Source organism: Antechinus flavipes, chromosome 2, assembly GCF_016432865.1.
Source record: "Antechinus flavipes isolate AdamAnt ecotype Samford, QLD, Australia chromosome 2, AdamAnt_v2, whole genome shotgun sequence".
Taxonomy (NCBI): Eukaryota; Metazoa; Chordata; class Mammalia; order Dasyuromorphia; family Dasyuridae; genus Antechinus; species Antechinus flavipes.
Window position 1 is genome coordinate 38,363,854 of NC_067399.1, and position 17,350 is coordinate 38,381,203.

At 37.3% G+C, this 17,350-nt stretch overlaps 1 protein-coding gene across 8 annotated transcripts in view; it reads right to left on the minus strand.

Moving 5' to 3' along the window:
• Window positions 1-17,350, minus strand: part of LOC127547583 (zinc finger protein 260-like) — a 203,983-nt gene that overhangs the window by 12,112 nt on the left and 174,521 nt on the right. For 4 of the 8 annotated variants that reach the window (XR_007950209.1, XR_007950206.1, XR_007950205.1 and 1 more), the window contains exon 4: window positions 17,187-17,282. The exons of 2 other annotated variants lie outside the window; for them this stretch is intronic. Coding sequence is in view for 1 of the 6 variants with exons in the window: in XM_051974492.1 (XP_051830452.1) it covers window positions 5,033-5,043; window positions 17,187-17,282 (107 nt within the window). In the remaining 5 variants the exon portion in view is untranslated. Of the gene's footprint in view, window positions 1-4,808; window positions 5,044-17,171; window positions 17,283-17,350 lie in introns of those variants that run through there. 2 more of the 8 variants (XM_051974492.1, XR_007950207.1) reach the window with 2 other exon arrangements.

Here is a 17,350-nt window from a genome sequence, read left to right on the forward strand (position 1 = left end):
AGGGTGAAAGAAAACCCAAAGCCTCATGTCCAAAATGCAACTGAGGCTTTCACTGGGCCTCAGAATGTAGATTGACCCAGGGAAATGAGAGGCAGGGCCCAGCCCCAAGATATATAAAAGACAGATGGGGCATGATAACAGCTGAAGTTACACCCAGAGAGTCTTTAGAAGGTCAGGACTCTGATTTGATCAATCAGCCTAAAAATAATCACATGGCAGGAAGAGATTACAGTTGGGGAGAATACAGGCCTTTTAACCCAACAGGGCAGTATCCAGTGCAAGTAGTTCCAATGTAATTGCCAGAAGATGAGAAGAATTCCCCAAAGTGGTAAATAGAAGGAAGTTAGATAGGTTAACTGCTTGGGGAAGAGAGTTTGCTTATATCTCTACAGGAGGAGAAGGAATCAGATGGGTGCCAATGAGCCATATTCGCCTTGTTCATCAGAGAGAAACAGAAAAAGAGAAAAACCTCAAAACAAAGGAGAGAAGATTTAAGAAACATCTGACATTGAAAGGCCATGGCTGACAATGAGACTGTTAAAAAAAAACTTTAAAATTTTCATGAATCATTGGATTCCCTAACACAAGATGAGACTCAGTTCTTGAAAACCAGCAAGAATTATTGAATTTCTTGAGATAAAAAACTGTTGATGAGACTATTGCAATACTTCAGAGCTTACAGGAATTTTTGGATTCCTGGCACATGAATTAATGGACAATGGATTCCTTTGGACTATTTCTAGGACTTATGGACATGTATAAATTCTCATGTTGTTCATGTTTTTGTTACATTACTACTAGCCTGTGTTTGCTTATGTAATCTATGTAATTATATGTAATGCCTCCCATATTGATGGATTTATGTACACTTTGTTTCATATTTGTTTCAATTGAGCCCCTTTAGAAACCCGCTAATCTGATTTGACTTCCTATTTCCTTTGGTGTTTTTATCTCCCTTCCTGAGATGTCAGAGTACTTCTTTTTATGGTGTTTTCACTCCTTTTTTGAGCAGTCAGGGAAGGCGCGACCACCTTCTTTTTGGGATTCTCACCTCCTTGACAAGTCAGGGAGGTCATGACCACCTATGTTCTAAATCAAAAGAAAAGGGGAGAGCCTCTCTCTCTCTCCTTGGTTCTAAATGTGGGGTTTTTCTTCTTTAAAATATAAAGGTTCTCTCTGGGAGCAGGTTTCTTGGGGAGGTTTTCTGGAGGCAGCCTTAGTTTCAGTTAAAAGTAATAACCACCCAATGCAACCAGGTGTTAAAAGTTCAGATCTTTTATTGCTTCCTCCAAAATAGCCCAGTGAGTTTTTCTTAGAGGCCTATCTTTCTGCTTGGTTCCAAGAGCTCTTGCAATTGTCCTTTGCCTCTGCTTTCTTCAGCCTCCAGCCAGCACCATGGTGAAAGTTGGAATGAATCTCTCTTGCCTCCGAGAGAGGGCTTCTCTCTGAAATGACTTGACGCTCCCCTCTCAATCTTTTCAGCTAAACTCCCGACAGCTTTTGTCTGCTTCTTATACATGATCTCCTCTGAGAGAGTGGGATTATGGGTTTCTTCCCAGAGTGCTCTCTGGCCCTAAGAGCTTTTTGCCTATACGAGCTCTCTAAAGGTGTGAACACAAGCATTGCTTTTATCAGTTCTACTTAGTACCTTGTTTCTTCTGGCCCATAACTCTCCTTGTAAGATCAATCATACTGAACCATGCTAAATTAAATAATTGTTGTTTCTATCAGCTCTAATGACTTAACACTTTGTAAGGATCCCAACATTTAACCAATTTACTTCCTCCTCTGTTAATCTGGGCAAGCTATATTTTTGTAGGTATTCATTCATTTCACTTAGGTTATTGTTGGGGGTCTCGGCCCCAACTCCAGAGTGGAACAGGCTTTATGTGACCAGCACTGCTTGCCCACTTGAATGGCAAAGACTGTATGTAAGTAATGAGGGTCGAGAGTCAGGGTGGTGTAAGACTCCATTTATTACAAAGACTGCAAGCACTTTTATCATCTTGGTACCTGTTTCTACTTCCTACATCATATTCTAAGTACATTCTAACCTATAGTATTGATTCTCTACAGGAAGCTACATGTAGATATATTGTGTGTATTCCTTTCGTAATAAGGGTATTCAAAGTACTCCCTTCAAGGTCCCACATACCTCTCCTGGGAATTGCCATGTTGCTTATTAGGGTGGGACCCCTTCCTCCCATCGCCATCTTGTTCACCTTTACAAGGCTACCCTCAGAGTACCTGAGTCATACCTGTGTGATGTCCAAGGCTGACAAGGTGGGGTTGGCAAGTCCTCTTACAGGTTTATCGAATTTATTGGCATAAAGTTGGGCAAAGTAACTATTAATTATTGTTCCGATTTCCTCTTTATTAGTGAAAAGTTCTCCCTTTTCATTTTTAAGACTAACAATTTGATTTTCCTTTTTCCTTTTTCTAATCAAATTTACTAAAGGTTTCTCTATTTTGTTAGTTTTTTCATAGAACCAACTCTTAGTTTTATTTATTAATTCAGTAGTTTTTTTTTTTACTTTCAATTTTATTAATCTCTCCTTTTATTTTTAGAATGTATTTAGAATGATTGGGGGTTTCTAGCTTTTGAAGTTGCAAGCCCAATTCATTGATCTTCTCTTTATTTTATTCAAGTAAGCCTATAGAGATATAAAATTTCCCTTTATTACCACTTTGGTTGCATTCCACAAATTTTGGTATGTCATCCCATTATTGTCATTCTTTTGGATGAAATTATTAATTGTGTCTATGATTTGCTGTTTCACCTATTCATTCTTTAGGATGAGATCATTTAATTTCAAATTATTTTTGGGTCTATTTTCCCCTGGCTTTTTACTGAATGTAGTTTTTATTGCATCATGATCTGAAAAGAATGCACTTACTATTTCTGCCTTCCTGAATTTGATTTTGAGGTCCTTATGTCCTAATATGTGGTCAATTTTTGTATTCACAAACTGCCGAGAAGAAAGTGTACTCCTTTCTGTCTCCATCCAATTTTCTCCAAAGATCTATCATATCTAACTTTTCTAGTATTTTATTTACCTCTTTAACTTCTTTCTTATTTATTTTGTGGTTTGATTTATCTAATTCTGAGAGTGCAAGGTTGAGATCTTCCACTATTGTAGTTTTGCTGTCTGTTTCTTCTTGCAGTTCTCTTAACTTCTCCTTTAGGAATTTAGATGCTACACCACTTGGTGCATATATGTTTAGTATTGATATTGCTTCATTATCTATGATACCCTTTAGCAAGATAGTTTCCTTCCTTATCTCTTTTAATTAGATCAATTTTTGCTTTTGGTTGATTTGAAATAAGGATGTCCACCCCTGCTTTTTTCTTCTTCACTTGAAGCATAATAGATTCTGCTCCAGCCTTTTATCTTTACTCTGTATGTACTACCCTGCTTTAAATGTGTTTCCTGTTAACAACATATTGTAGGATTCTGGCTTTTAATCCAGTCTGCTATTCACCTCCGCTTTATGGGAGAGTTCATCCCATTCACATTTACGATTAAAACTACTAATTCTATACTTCCTGCCATCTTGTTATCCCCAGATGATTCTTTTCTCTTTTCTTTTCCCCTTATCCCCCTCCCCAGTGTTTAATTTAGGGGCACCACTTGCTCAAGCAGCTTCTCCCCCTTTGGAATCCTTCCCCCTTAGAGTTCCTCCTCCTTTCTTATATCTTTCCCTACTATTTCTCCTTCTATTAAGCCTACCTCTTCCCTTTTCATTTTTCCCCTCCCACTTTTCAATAAGGTAAGAGAAATTTCTATATAAGCCAAATATATATAATTTTTTTCTTTGAGCCAAATCTGATGAGAGTAAGATTCACAATGTTCATCCCTCTCCCTTCATTCCCTCAGATATAATAGATTTCTTTTGCCTCTTCATGAGATGTGATTTCCCTCCTTTTACCTCCACTTTTCCCTTTTTTGGGTACAATCCCTTTTCCATCTCTAGTTCCTTTTTTACATTATAACAGTAAAATCAAATTATACATGGATCCTCTATGTATATCCCTAACAGAAGTACAGTTATCAAGAGTTCTTTTTATCTTTTTTATGCTTTTCTTGAGTCCTATATTTTTTTGAGGTCAAATTTTTTATTTAGCTCTAGTTTTTCATCAGAAATAAATGGAATTCATCTGTTTCATTGAATGCCCATCTTCTTCTTTGAAAAAAAAATGCTAAGTTTAGCTGGGTAGCTTATTCTTGGCTGAATTCCAAGTTCCTTTTCCTTTTAGAATATCAGATTCCAGGCCCTTTGAGCCTTTAATGTAGAAACTGCTAGATCCTGAGTGACTTTTATTGTAGCTCCTTGGTATTTAAATTGTTTTTCTCTGGCTCCTTGTAATATAGTTTGTCTTCATGACGGAGGAGTGGGAGAAATCTGGCTGGACTCCAAATATTGTTTCAAATTTATTAGTATATGTTCCAATACCTTTGTGCAGCAAGCTTTTAGAGACTGTGCTAATACAAATGATGCTACTGGTGCTCTCATAAACACCTCCCTTTTGGAGATAGTTTAATCTCTGATCAATAGTGATTTAGAGCACCTTTTCATATGACTAGAAATGGTTTCAATGTCTTCATCTGAAAATTGTTCATATCCTTTAATCATTTGTCAATTGGAGAATGGCTTGTATTCTTACAAATTTGAGTCAGTTCTCTATATATTTTAGAAATGAGACCTTTATCAGAACTTTTGAATGTAAAAATATTTTCCCAAATTATTGCTTCCCTTCTAACGTCAAAGACAAGAATTTAAAAAGGAATGAACTTTATATGTGTCTGTAATGTTCTTTATTATTGGTGGAAGAAGGATAAAACTGTCCATTATTATAGGAAGGTCTCCAGGAACAGTCCAGTGGGTTAGATTATGACAAAGCAAAAGAAGGTTTAGCGAGCATGGACTCATTCATTATGCCAATTATCATCTAGCATTAATTCCAGCATATTTGATGTTGAAAGTGATTTTTTGGTCCAACCCCTTTTTCGCCATGGTATGCCTGCAACTTTTATTCATGTTCTGTAAGGAAATACAGGGACTTTATGTTTTCATTGGAAAAACAAATTTGGCGGCGCAAGGATAAGCCAGTAATATTCATTATTACAGGAGGTATGGAAGAGTTGGAGCAAATTTCTCTGTCCAATGCTTTCCCAAAGATATTTTGTACAGTACCTTTGCCTCGTATGATCACTTCAGGTATTTGCTTTGATGGGCTATAGGGAATAATTAATAATTGGCTGGCTAAGGATCAGCCCTCTCCATTGTGGAAAAGAAAAAAAAAAGCAAGCTGGCTGCTCTTTGCTAACATTCCATTTTTGAAGGAAATCTCAAAAGTTATTGGACTCACTTTTGAGTGATCCTTGCCATGAACCTCTTGAAAAATGAAGCAGAAGCTGGGGGATTTCTCACTTCTTTCCCCTAACCAGAAAAAATAGTTGTGACTTATAGAAGAAGCATATGGTCTTAGGCAAAATGTATTTTGCATGAAGTTTTGAAAGTGGAAGTCAATGCACTGCTTCTTGAAACTGAATCTACTTGGAGAAGGAAGGGGTGTTTTGAATTCACTAGACAGCATGAGCTTAAAATCTAGCTTTCAGCAGAGAAAGAAGATTTCTGGGTCATACTACACTTTGAAATTTATTATAAATAATTCCAAATTCAGAAATTTCTGAGTTTGAGCATTCCTGGTACCAGATTTTCTAAAGAAAATAATTTCTGTTGCATTCTACTTCTTGGAGATGAAAGAACACAGTCCACATTTTTTTTTTTTTTAAACTTTTCTCCTACTTGGATCTCAAAGGCACATAAAGGTGTTTACATTTTCTAAAAGAGCACAGCAATAATGAATGAATTCTTTGCACAGACAAATTCACATTTCAATCCATAAATTTATCTTCTACCATTATCAATTTTAGGGCTGAAATTTATAAACCCTTGCTGACTAAGGAAAAGATGAATGGCTAAAACATTACAATATAAAGTTTAATAATAACAATAATAATAATTCAGATTTGTATGGCATTTTAAAGTTTATAGAGTACTTTACATGGATTATCTTCCTTCATTACCATAACAAACTGTTATAGTGAAATTATTATTATTTAGAATTTGCCTATTTGGGGTACCCCTGTATACACAGTACATACAGCAGTGATGCTAGAGTCAGGAGGATCTCAGTTCAAATCCATTTTCAGGCAAGTCACAACCCTAATTGTCTTACCAAACCAAATAAACAACATCAACCAAAAAAACTGGCCTGACATTGAGAATCTGAGACAGGATTTAAACCCAGGTTTTTTGAATCCTGGCCCAGGGTTTCATATGCCACAACACATCTCTCCAATCTTTTTTTTTTTTTTTTTTTTTTTTGGTATCTCCAGTGAATATCACAGGGCCTGGCACATGGGCACTTAAATAAATGTTTATTGGCTGATTAAAGTTGCCAGATTTCCTATCATTTCCTCCTTCAGAAGAAAGCTGTGGTTTTGTCTCCAACTCCACACCTGGTGTTTGCTCTTTCCTTCAGTGGCCTTACCCTACTCAAATAGTCCAGCCCTAAAGCATATACCAAGATAAATTCAAAATGGGTTCATGGTCTAGACATAAAGAATGATATCATAAACAAATTAGAAGAACAAAGGATGGTTTACATCTCATATCAGTGGAGGAGTAAGGAATTTGTGACCAAAGAAGAACTGGAGATCATTATTGATCACAAAATAGATAATTTTGATTATATTACGTTAAAAAGTTTTTGTACAAACAAAACTAATGCAGACAAGATTAAAAGGGAAGCAATAAACTGGGAAAACATTTTTACATTCAAAGATTCTGATAAAGGCCTTATTTCTAAAACATATAGAGAACTGACTCAAATTTATGTCAAACCATTCTCCAATTGATAAATGGTCAAAAGAAATGAACAGACAATTTTTAGATGAAGAAATTAAAATCATTTCTAGTCATGTGAAAATGTACTCTCAATTACTATTGGTCAGAGAAATGCAAATTAAGACACTTCTGAGACACCAGTTCCCACCTCTCAGATTGGCTAAGATGACAGATAATGACAAATTTTGGAGTGGATGTGGGAAACTGGGACACTAATACATTGTTTTTTTTTTTTGTTTTGTTTTGTTTTGTTTTTTTACTAATACATTGTTGATGGAATTGTTAATAGATCTACTATTCTGGGGAACAGTTTGGAACTGTGCCCAAAGGGCTATCAAACTGTGCATACCTTTTGATCCAGCAGTGTTTCTACTGGGCTTATACTCCAAAGAGATCTTAAAACAGGGCAAGGGACCCATATGTGCAAAAAATGTTTTTGGCAGCCCTTATCATACATGCATGTTTTGAAAATAAAAAGTTTTAATAATAATAATTTTTAAAAAGGGTGGTGATTGTTTCCTAGACCAAAGTGATTCCCAGATTAATTGGACGTGGAAGTTTCCCATGGGAACCAGGTAGGAGGGTAAGGATGTTCCCAGAGGCTGGAGGGGTTGAGATTTAGGATTTTTCCAACCCAACCTCCCCCCCCCCAAAAAAAAAAATCATCAGGGAGACACAGAGTTTTATTATATAAAATCTAAACTCTTTCTGGATACACGATCTTTCAGGAAATAGTTGACAACCTTCTCAGTTTCACTACAGACATATCATAGATGTTTGTCTTTACAATGCTCATGTCCTCATGAAAATTAGTTAATATCATCCAGGATTTTATGAAATAGACTTCCATTGGTTTTCCAACTTAATATTTTTGTACTGCATTTTATTCAGTTATTTTCCAATTATTTAAGAGAAAATACAAGACATTGCCTTAGACTTTACTGATCCATGAGGAGGGCATTTGGTTTTCAGTAGATAAAACATTAGGCTTGGAGGCAGAAAATTCATGTGCAAATCCAGCCTCACATACCTTTTTGGCTGTGTGACTCTGGGCAAGTCACTTACCCTGTTTGTATCAGTCTTCTCAACTATCAAATGAGCTAGAGAAGGAAATGGCAAACCACTCCAGTATTTTTGCCAGAAAAACCTCAAATGGGGTCATGAAAACAACAACAGAAAAGAAGGCTAGGAGGGTATCATCTTCACTCATCACTGACCCACCCATCATAGTTTTCCCATTGAATGTTAATAATTTTCTGTACAATCTTTCATCGCAAAGGTATGATCAACTTTGTGCAATCAACTTTTCTTTTTCATTTTAGATAAGTGTGTGTTTCACTGGATTTGCCTTCCCTTTCTTTTTCCTCCTTTATATACTGTTCTCACATATGCTAATGAGAATACCAAGTTCCCACAATCCACCACCACAGTTGCTAAGCAATCCAACAAATATGTTGTAGAAGAAAAATCAAATCAAAAAGGGGAAAAAAAAATGGGAAACAAAACCAAAGGCAAGTAAACAACAAAAAGCAGCAAAATACTATATTGTGTATAAATTCAGTTTCCAGTGTGCCCTCTCTAGGTGCAGATGATTTTCTTCATCACATGAGCAATGGAACTAGTCTGAATCACCTCATTCTTGATGAGAGCCACGTCCATCATAGTCTTGTTGTTACCAAATATAATGATCTCCTACTTCTGTTCACTTCACTTAGCATCAGTTCTTGTAGGTCTCTCCAGACCTCTCTGAAATCATTCTGCTGATCATTTCTTTCCTTCTTTTTTTTTTTTTTTTTGGCTGAGGCAATTGGGGTTAAGTGACTTGCCCAGGGTCACACAGCTAGGAAGTGCTAAGTGTCTGAGACATAATTTGAACTCAGGTCCTCCTGACTTCAGGGCTGATGCTCTATCCATTGCACTACCTAGCTACCATATCTTATACAACAATAATATTCCATAACATTCATGTACCTTTACTTATTTAGCCATTCTCCAACTGATATCCACTCAGTTTCCAGTTTCTGGCCACTACAAAGAGGGCTGCCACACACATTTTGCACATACCTCTTTTAAGATCCATCAATTGGAGAATGGCTGAATAAATTGTGGTATATGAATATTATGTAATATTATTGTTCTGTAAGAAATGACCAACAGGATGATTTCAGAAAGGCCTGGAGAGACTTACATCAAGTGATGCTGAGTGAAATGAGCCGGACCAGGAGATCATTATATACTTCAACAACAATACTATATGATGATCAATTCTGATGGATGTGGTCCTTTTCAACAATGAAGATGAACCAAATCAGTTCCAATAGAGCAGTAATACACTGAACCAGCTACACCCAGCAAAAAAACTCTGGGAGATAACTATGAACCATTACCTAGAATTCCCAATCCCTCTATTTACGTCCACCGCATTTTTGATTTCCTTCACAGGCTAATAGTACACTATTTCAAAGTCCGATTCTTTTTGTACTGCAAAATAACTGTTTGGACATGTATACATATATTGTATTTAACTTATACTTTAACATATTTTAAGAGGTATTGGTCAACCTGCCACATGGGGGAAGAGATAGAGGGAAGGAGGGGAAAAGTTGGAACAAAAGGTTTTGCAATTGCCAATGCTGAAAAATTAACCATATATCATGTAAATAAAAAGCTATAATAAAAAAAAAGGTGGTATGCACAATTTGATAGTCCTTTGGGCACAGTTCTATATTGCTCTCCACAATGGCTGGATCTGTTCACAACTCCATCAACAATATATTAGTGTCCTCATTTCTGCAAATCCCCTCTAATATTCATCATCTTTTCCTGTCATTTTAGCTAATCTGAGGGGTGTGTAGTGGTATCTCAGAGTTATGTTAATTTGCATTTCTCTGATCAATGATTTAGAGCACTGTTTCACATGAATAGAAATGGTTTAAATTTGTTCATCTGAAAATTGTCTGTTCATATCCTTTGACTATTTATCAACTGGAGGATGGCTTGAATTCTCATAATTTGTAACTCCATTATTCTTTAAAGATTTGCAGAATCTGAGGAGACATTTGTTTCTTTTCTCCCCATTACATTATTATCACTATCTGTCTCATTGCTCATATAATTTGGTCTTTCTAAAGTCCTGTGGATTCCTGGTTCTGTAGTTCAAATTTCCTACTCATCTCTAGTCTCTTCATCAAAAATGCTCAAAGTCCTTTAGGGTCAATACTGTGACCACAGGATTATGTCCAGTTTTTCACACTATTATTGGTTGAAAGCTCAGGTCTTTTGCTTTTTGGCATATTGTATTCTAATGTCTCCGGTTTATAGTAGAAGCTGCAAGGCCTTGTGTAAATTTGACTGGTTCCTTGGTCTTTGATTTACATCCTCCTGGCCAAGAGATTTCTTTGATATGGATATCCTAGATTTGGGCTAACAACCCTAGTTTTTTCTCTGAGGGTCTTTGAAGGTGATCGGTGGGTTCTTTTTGTTTTTACTCTGCTCTCTGGTTCTGAAAGATTTGAAGATTTTATTTTTGATTTCATAACATCTAAGATTCAGAATTTACTGGATCTTTACCCAGGAGATTTGTACTACCCAAGGGCTTTATTGGGGGCTGTCTAATTTGCTTAACTTCGGACATAGACTCGTGAAGGCAACTGGTGTGTGGATCTGAGGAATAAATGAATTTCCAACATTCTGCTCTAAGACCTGGAGATACATGATGGAATGTCCTATGTGGGGAGCATGAAAAAGGCCATTCTGTCTGGATAAGGAGCTCACACACACAAAAAAATAATGATCAACAAGTCTGGGGAGTGGAATTGGTTCTTGATGATAGCAAAAAATCAGTTCAAGATTATGAAATTCTTTGCAATTTGTATCTGATCTCACAATATCTAGGCAGGGCCAGCTGCATGACTAATCCCTTTAGATGACATCATATGGGAACTGGCCTAGGGGTTTAATCTACAGAAAATCTTGGATCAGAGGAGCCTAGGATGGTCCTTGAAGATCTATCACGTAAAGGAGGAAATCACCATTATTCTGCTTATCTCCAGAAGGAAGAATCAGGAGTCCCAGAACCAGGTGGTAGATATGAAAAGGAAGATTTTGACTTCATGTAAGGAATAATACCTTATAAAATCTGAGCTCTCCAGAACAAGTGTTGTTTTCCCATCTAGGGATATATGTGATAACCGCATATTTTAAAATCAGCCAGAGTCAGGAATTCAGGTTAAGGGAAAATCTTGGATCTTTATTCTCTGTGGAGGGGAAGGGGGATTAGCAATGTGAGCAGCCGCAACAGGAACCCAGCCAGTTGTATCTCTCCGCCTCTCTTCCTGTCCCTCTGCCTTCACCCACCAAAATCATCATTTCCTATACAACACATCAGGACTTGCACAAAGAGTGAGCGGGGGCCATTCTTTCTTCAAGCACATACATTATTAGAGTATGGTCCAATTACTATTTAGCCTTACGTAGTTGGGAGCTCAGTGCATCAACTCAAGCCTCAGCCCATTACAGATATAAACAGCTTAACTTTTAAATAATATATATTTTCCCCTTGTTTATCTTTCTATGCTTCTCTTGAGTCCTGTGATTATAGATTAAATTTTCTGTTTAGTTCTGTTTTTTTTTTTTTCAACAGAAATGATTGAAAGTCCCTTACTTCATTGAAGTTCCATCACCTCTCCTGAAGAAGATGCTCAGTCCTGCTAGGCAGTTAATTCTTGGTTGTAACCCCAGGTCCTTTGCCTTCTAGAATATGATATTCCAGGCTCTCTGATCCTTTATTATAGATACTGCTAGATCCTGGATAACTATCTAATCTGTTATTGTTGCTGGAACCCATGAAGCTATTTTCATGTAAAATAAATATCACTGAAAAAAGTTCCTGTCCAGTATGGGTTCTCCTGGATTTATTAAGTGTTCCTGATCATTGAAAGCTTTCTCACATTCTTTATATTTAGAGTTCTCTCCAGTAGGAATTATCTGATGTTTCTTAAGTTTGCGAAGTGCAAGACAGTTTTCTCAATTTAATTACATTCGAAGTTTGGATTTATATTACAATTTGCTTCAACATCAGTATATTCAAAGAATTTCCCTTCAGTATGAAGTTATGTTTTTAAAAGTTTCTTTACCACTTAAAAGTTTCTTCCTCATTCCTTGGATTTTTAGGGTTTCTCTTCAATATGAATTCTTACATAAATTATGGTTTTCCATACATTTGGAGGTTTTTCCACATTCATTACATTTATGGTTTCAATTGTGTATGAGTTTTCTTATGTCTATTCAGATGTCCTTTATAGTTGAAGGCTTTTCCACATTCATTACATTTATGAGGTTTCTCCCCAGTATGAATTATCTTATGTCTATTAAGGCCCCCTTTCTCCCTGAAGGCTTTTTCGCATTCATTACACTTATAGGGTTTCTCTCCAGTATGAACTGTCTTATGCGAATCAAGGCCTCCTTTCTGCCTGAAGACTTTTCCACATTCATTACATTTATAGGGCTTCTGCCCAGTATGAATAGTCTTATGTGAATTAAGGCATCCTTTCTGCCTGAAGAATTTTCCACACTCATTACATTTATGGGGCTTTTGGCCAGTATGAATTAGCTCATGTAGTTCAAGGTTTCCCTTACAAATGAAAGCTTTTCCACATTCATTACATTTATACGGTTTCTCTCCAGTATGAACTGTGTTATGCCTTTTAAGGCGACTTTTCCGTATGAAGGCTTTTCCACATTCATTACATTTATAGGGCTTCTGGTCAATATGAATTGCCTCATGTAGCTCAAGGCTTCCCTTACAAATGAAGGCTTTTCCACATTCATTACATTTATATGCTTTCTCTCCAGTATGAACTGTCTTATGCCTTTTAAGTCGACTTTTCCAGATGAAGGCTTTTCCACATTCATTACATTTATAGGGCTTCTGGCCAGTATGAATTGCCTCATGTAGATCAAGGCTTCCCTTACAAATGAAGGCTTTTCCACATTCGTTACATTTATATGGTTTCTCTCCAGTATGAACTGTCTTATGCCTCGTAAGTCGACTTTTCCGGATGAAGGCTTTTCCACATTCATTACATTTATAGGGCTTCTGACCAGTATGAATTGCCTCATGTACTTCAAGACTTACCTTACAAATGAAGGCTTTTCCACATTCATTACATATAAATGGTTTTTCTCCAGTATGAACTGTCTTATGCTTTTTAAGGTGATCATTCCGGATGAAGGCTTTTCCACATTCATTACATTTATAGGGCTTTTGGCCAGTATGAATTGCCTCATGCTGAATAAGGCTTCCTTTACGACTGAAGGCTTTTCCACACTCATTACATTTATAGGGCTTCTGTCCAGTATGAATTATGGCATGTAGATCAAGGCTTCTCTTACTCCTGAAATCTTTCTCACATTCATTACATTTATATGGTTTCTCTCCAGTATGAACTCTCTCATGCCTTTTAAGGCGATCATTCCGCATGAATGCTTTTCCACACTCATTACATTTATAGGGTTTCACTCCAGTATGCATTTTCTTATGTGAGTAAAAGGTTCCTGGAAATCTGAAAGCTTTTCCACATTCATTACATTTATAAGGCTTCTCCCCAGAATGAACTGTCTGGTGCATATCTAAGTGTGCCTTATATCTGAAGGCTTTTCCACATTCATTACATATATAGGGTTTCTCTCCAGTATGAATTTTCTCATGTCGATTAAGACCTGCCTTATCTCTAAAAGCTTTTCCACACTCCTTACATTCATGTGGTTTCTCTCCTGTATGAATTCTCTTATGTATGTAAAGGCTTGTCTTCCAGGTGAAGGCTTTTCCACATTCATTACATTTATATAGTTTCTTTCCAGAATGAATTTTCTCATATCTATTAAGAGTTGCCTTGCATGTACAGGCTTTTGCACATTTTTTACATTTATTGGGTTTCACTGCAGTATGGATGTTTTTGTGTCTGTTAAAGGTTTGCTTAAGTTTGAAGGCTTTCCCACATTCATTACATTCATAGAGTTTCTCTTTAGTAGGAATTCTCTTCTGTTGACAAACATATCTAGTCTGGCTAAAAGTTTTCCTACCTATATTACATTGTTTTATAGGCTTTTCTTCCAGATTTTTCTGTGAAACAGCAAGATCTGAATTGTAGCTGGAAGCCTTACCACATTGACTAAATTTATGGGCTTTTACTCCAGCCTGAATTCCTCCATGTACACTAAGGTTTGAATTGATGCGGAAGGTTTTGCCACATTCATTAATTCTATGAGATTCTCCTTGAGGACACACTCTATGGTAATCATTAAATTCTGAATGCTGATGATAAAACTTCTTATATTTATCAAACTTGCAAAGGTTCTTCTCCATCGAAATTCTGCTAGATAAAGTTTTGCTACGTGTAACTATTAGCTTCATGGACTGTCTTTCCATTTTTTTTGTCTGCCTTTCTAATTCAGTGTCATAATTCCAAGCCTCTCCCAATTTAGAATCCCAGAAAGCATCCATTATGAAACTCTCTCTGGATGTTTCTCTGGTAGTAATACACTGTTTTGGAGTTGACCCCTTGGTTTCACAGTCTCTTTTTTCAACAGAGGAATCTGAAGGTAACACAAAAAAAGAATCACACCCACTGCACACTGTTGTGGGGAAAAGAAAACTTTATGCTCAATTCTAGATTCAGTCACTTCCATTAGGAAGAAGGGTGACTAATACGGACAAGGTAGAAGAAACTTGATCAAGAGGGAACTAAAGCCCAAATATAGTTGAGAATAAAGTAATAGAACTTCCCATGACTTTAAAAACATTAAAATATTCAGAGAGAAAAACAATAATTCTAAAATCATAGATGATTATATTTGAAATTAATCTCTGGTAACACTGAAGAAAACATAGTGATTAAAACTGTAATTTTATGAGGGAAATTCCCTACACCAAACCAGGTTTCTACCTTTTATGAAAGTCATAGCTTGAGAACTGCCTAGAACATTGAAGAGCGAGGTGTGACCATCATACTGGACAGAGCACTGAACCTCCAGCCAAGACTCATCTTCCTGAGTTCAATTTGGCCCCAGACAATTGCTAGCTGAGGGACCTTGGTCAAGACACTTAATCCTATTGGCCTCAGTTTCCCCATCTGTCACATGAGTTGAAGAAAGAAATGGTAGAACATTCCAGCCACCAAGAAAACTCCAGGTCACAAAGTGATGGACTGGACTCAAGTCCTCAATAGAAAAGGAGCATTGAGAGATGAAGTGAATTGTCCAATGTCACACTTAGAAAGCGTCAGAGGCAGGCTCTAAACCCAGGGTTAGCAACCCAGTTAGCAAACTGGGAAGTTGGTGCTTTTACACTTTGTAACACTTCAGACCTTTCATGTCCTATGTTTCCCTGTACTAGGAAAACCCCTAAACTTTTGTTGAGATAGAAAACCAAAGTGTGAGTAGCAGTTGTGACACTTATGAGATAGGTCACCATGGGCAAGTTAAGATGATGTGCCTTTCTAAAAATGGGAATGATAGAAACACCATACATCTCAAACATTGGTAAAACACACCTAAACCTGCTCCCAGTATATTAGTTCTAGTTATTATTAAAGTCAGTAATGACTTAAAGACAATTTTCCATGAAACAGTGAAATGCTGACAGCACCAATTCAAGGTGGGGAAGGGAAAGTAGAAAGAGGATGGAAGGGATAGATGGCATCTTTATAGGATCTGTCCCTGCCAAGAATGAGACCAGTTGGAAGGAAGATAAAACAGGAAAGAAGTTGGAGAAATGGTCTGATTTTTTAAATACAGGTCAGACTCAAATATGCCAGAAAATTCTTTTCCCAATATCTCTCACAAAGGACTCATCAAAAAGAAAAAATAATCTAAGGATTTAAGAATAGAAAATACTTATGGAAATAAAGGATAGGTTAACATATATTTTAATACATTTAACATGTAATGGACTACCTGCCATCTGGGGGGAAGGAGGGGAAAATTTAAAAAATTACCCATGCATAAGTTTTGTAAATAAAAAGATATTATAATAAAAAAAATTTCATTTCAAAATTCATTTAAAAAATGAAATAAAGGATAGTGTTAGAATCCTTACAAGCTGTTAAGTCATTAGAATTGATAGACAATAATTATCTAATTTAGCATGGTTCAGTATGATTGATCTGATCTTACAAGGAGATGTTATAGGCCAGAACTTGAAACAAGGTACTAAGTGGAACTGATAGAAACAATGCTTGTGTTCACACCTTTAGAGAGCTCATATAAGCAAGAAGCTCTTAGGGACACAGAGCACTCTGGGACAGACACAGGAGGACTCTAGAAGAAGTCCACAAACCCACTCTTGGAAGTGGAATCAGATTCATTCACTTCATCTCACACCACCATGGTGGCTGGCCTCCTGCACTTCCCCTACTGAGACCAAGGCTGCTCTGAAAGGCTCTCCAGAAAGCTGCCCAGCCCCAGGCAAGGAGACAAGAGATTCATTCCATTTTCCACCTTTGTGCTGGCTGAAGGACAAACCTTTGGATCTGAAGATATTCGTAGGGAGCTCTTGGAACCAAGCAGAGAGATAGGCCACCAAGAAAACTAACTGGATTATTTTGGAGGAAGCAATCAAAGATCTGAACTTTTAACACCTGGCTGTATTTGAGGTGATTATTGATCTGAACCAAAACTAAGGCTGCCTCCAGAAAACCTCCCCAAGAAACCTGCTCCCAGAGAGAACCATTATTATACTTTAAAGAAGAGAATACCATCAGCATATGGGTGGAAGGCTAAGCACTATCAAGAAGCTGTTTCTGAGACTAGAGAGAAATACAAGGGCAGATTTGATAGAAATCCATTTCTTGACATGAAAGGTGAGGTTACAGGAGGAGTGCAGGAAGGACAAGCACAGCTCCTCTCCCCAGGTCTATGGACCCTGAAAGAGAGCTGCAGGCCCAACATTTCCACTCTAATGATCCAGTCAAGCTCCTGCTGGCAGTGACTCCTATCCCTATCTAGATTTCTGGGTCAGGGGTTTTCAGATGCATCTGACTCTTTGTAAGCCCCTCTGAAAGATTTCTTGGTAGACATTCACATTTCAGAGGAGTTTGCCATTTCCTTCTCCACATCATGTCACAGAGGAGACCCACAGGGTTAAGGGACCTGTCCAGGGTCTCACTGCTGGGAAGTCTGAGGTCAGACTGGAACTCAGAACCCTGAGGCTCCTTCAGTCCAGGGCTGGCTCTCGGGGGACTGCACCCTCTGCCCACCTGGTTATTACTCACCCTCAGAAATGCATCTGGGGTCTTCTTCCCTTGATAGCCAGGGACCTTCATGTCTCTCCAGCAGAGAAATCACAGTTGGTTTAGTTACTGGAAGCCCTGCTCAAGGAGAAATAAGTGGGAAATGCTGAGAACACAGAGATACCTCAGAACTCAGTCCTGGTCTC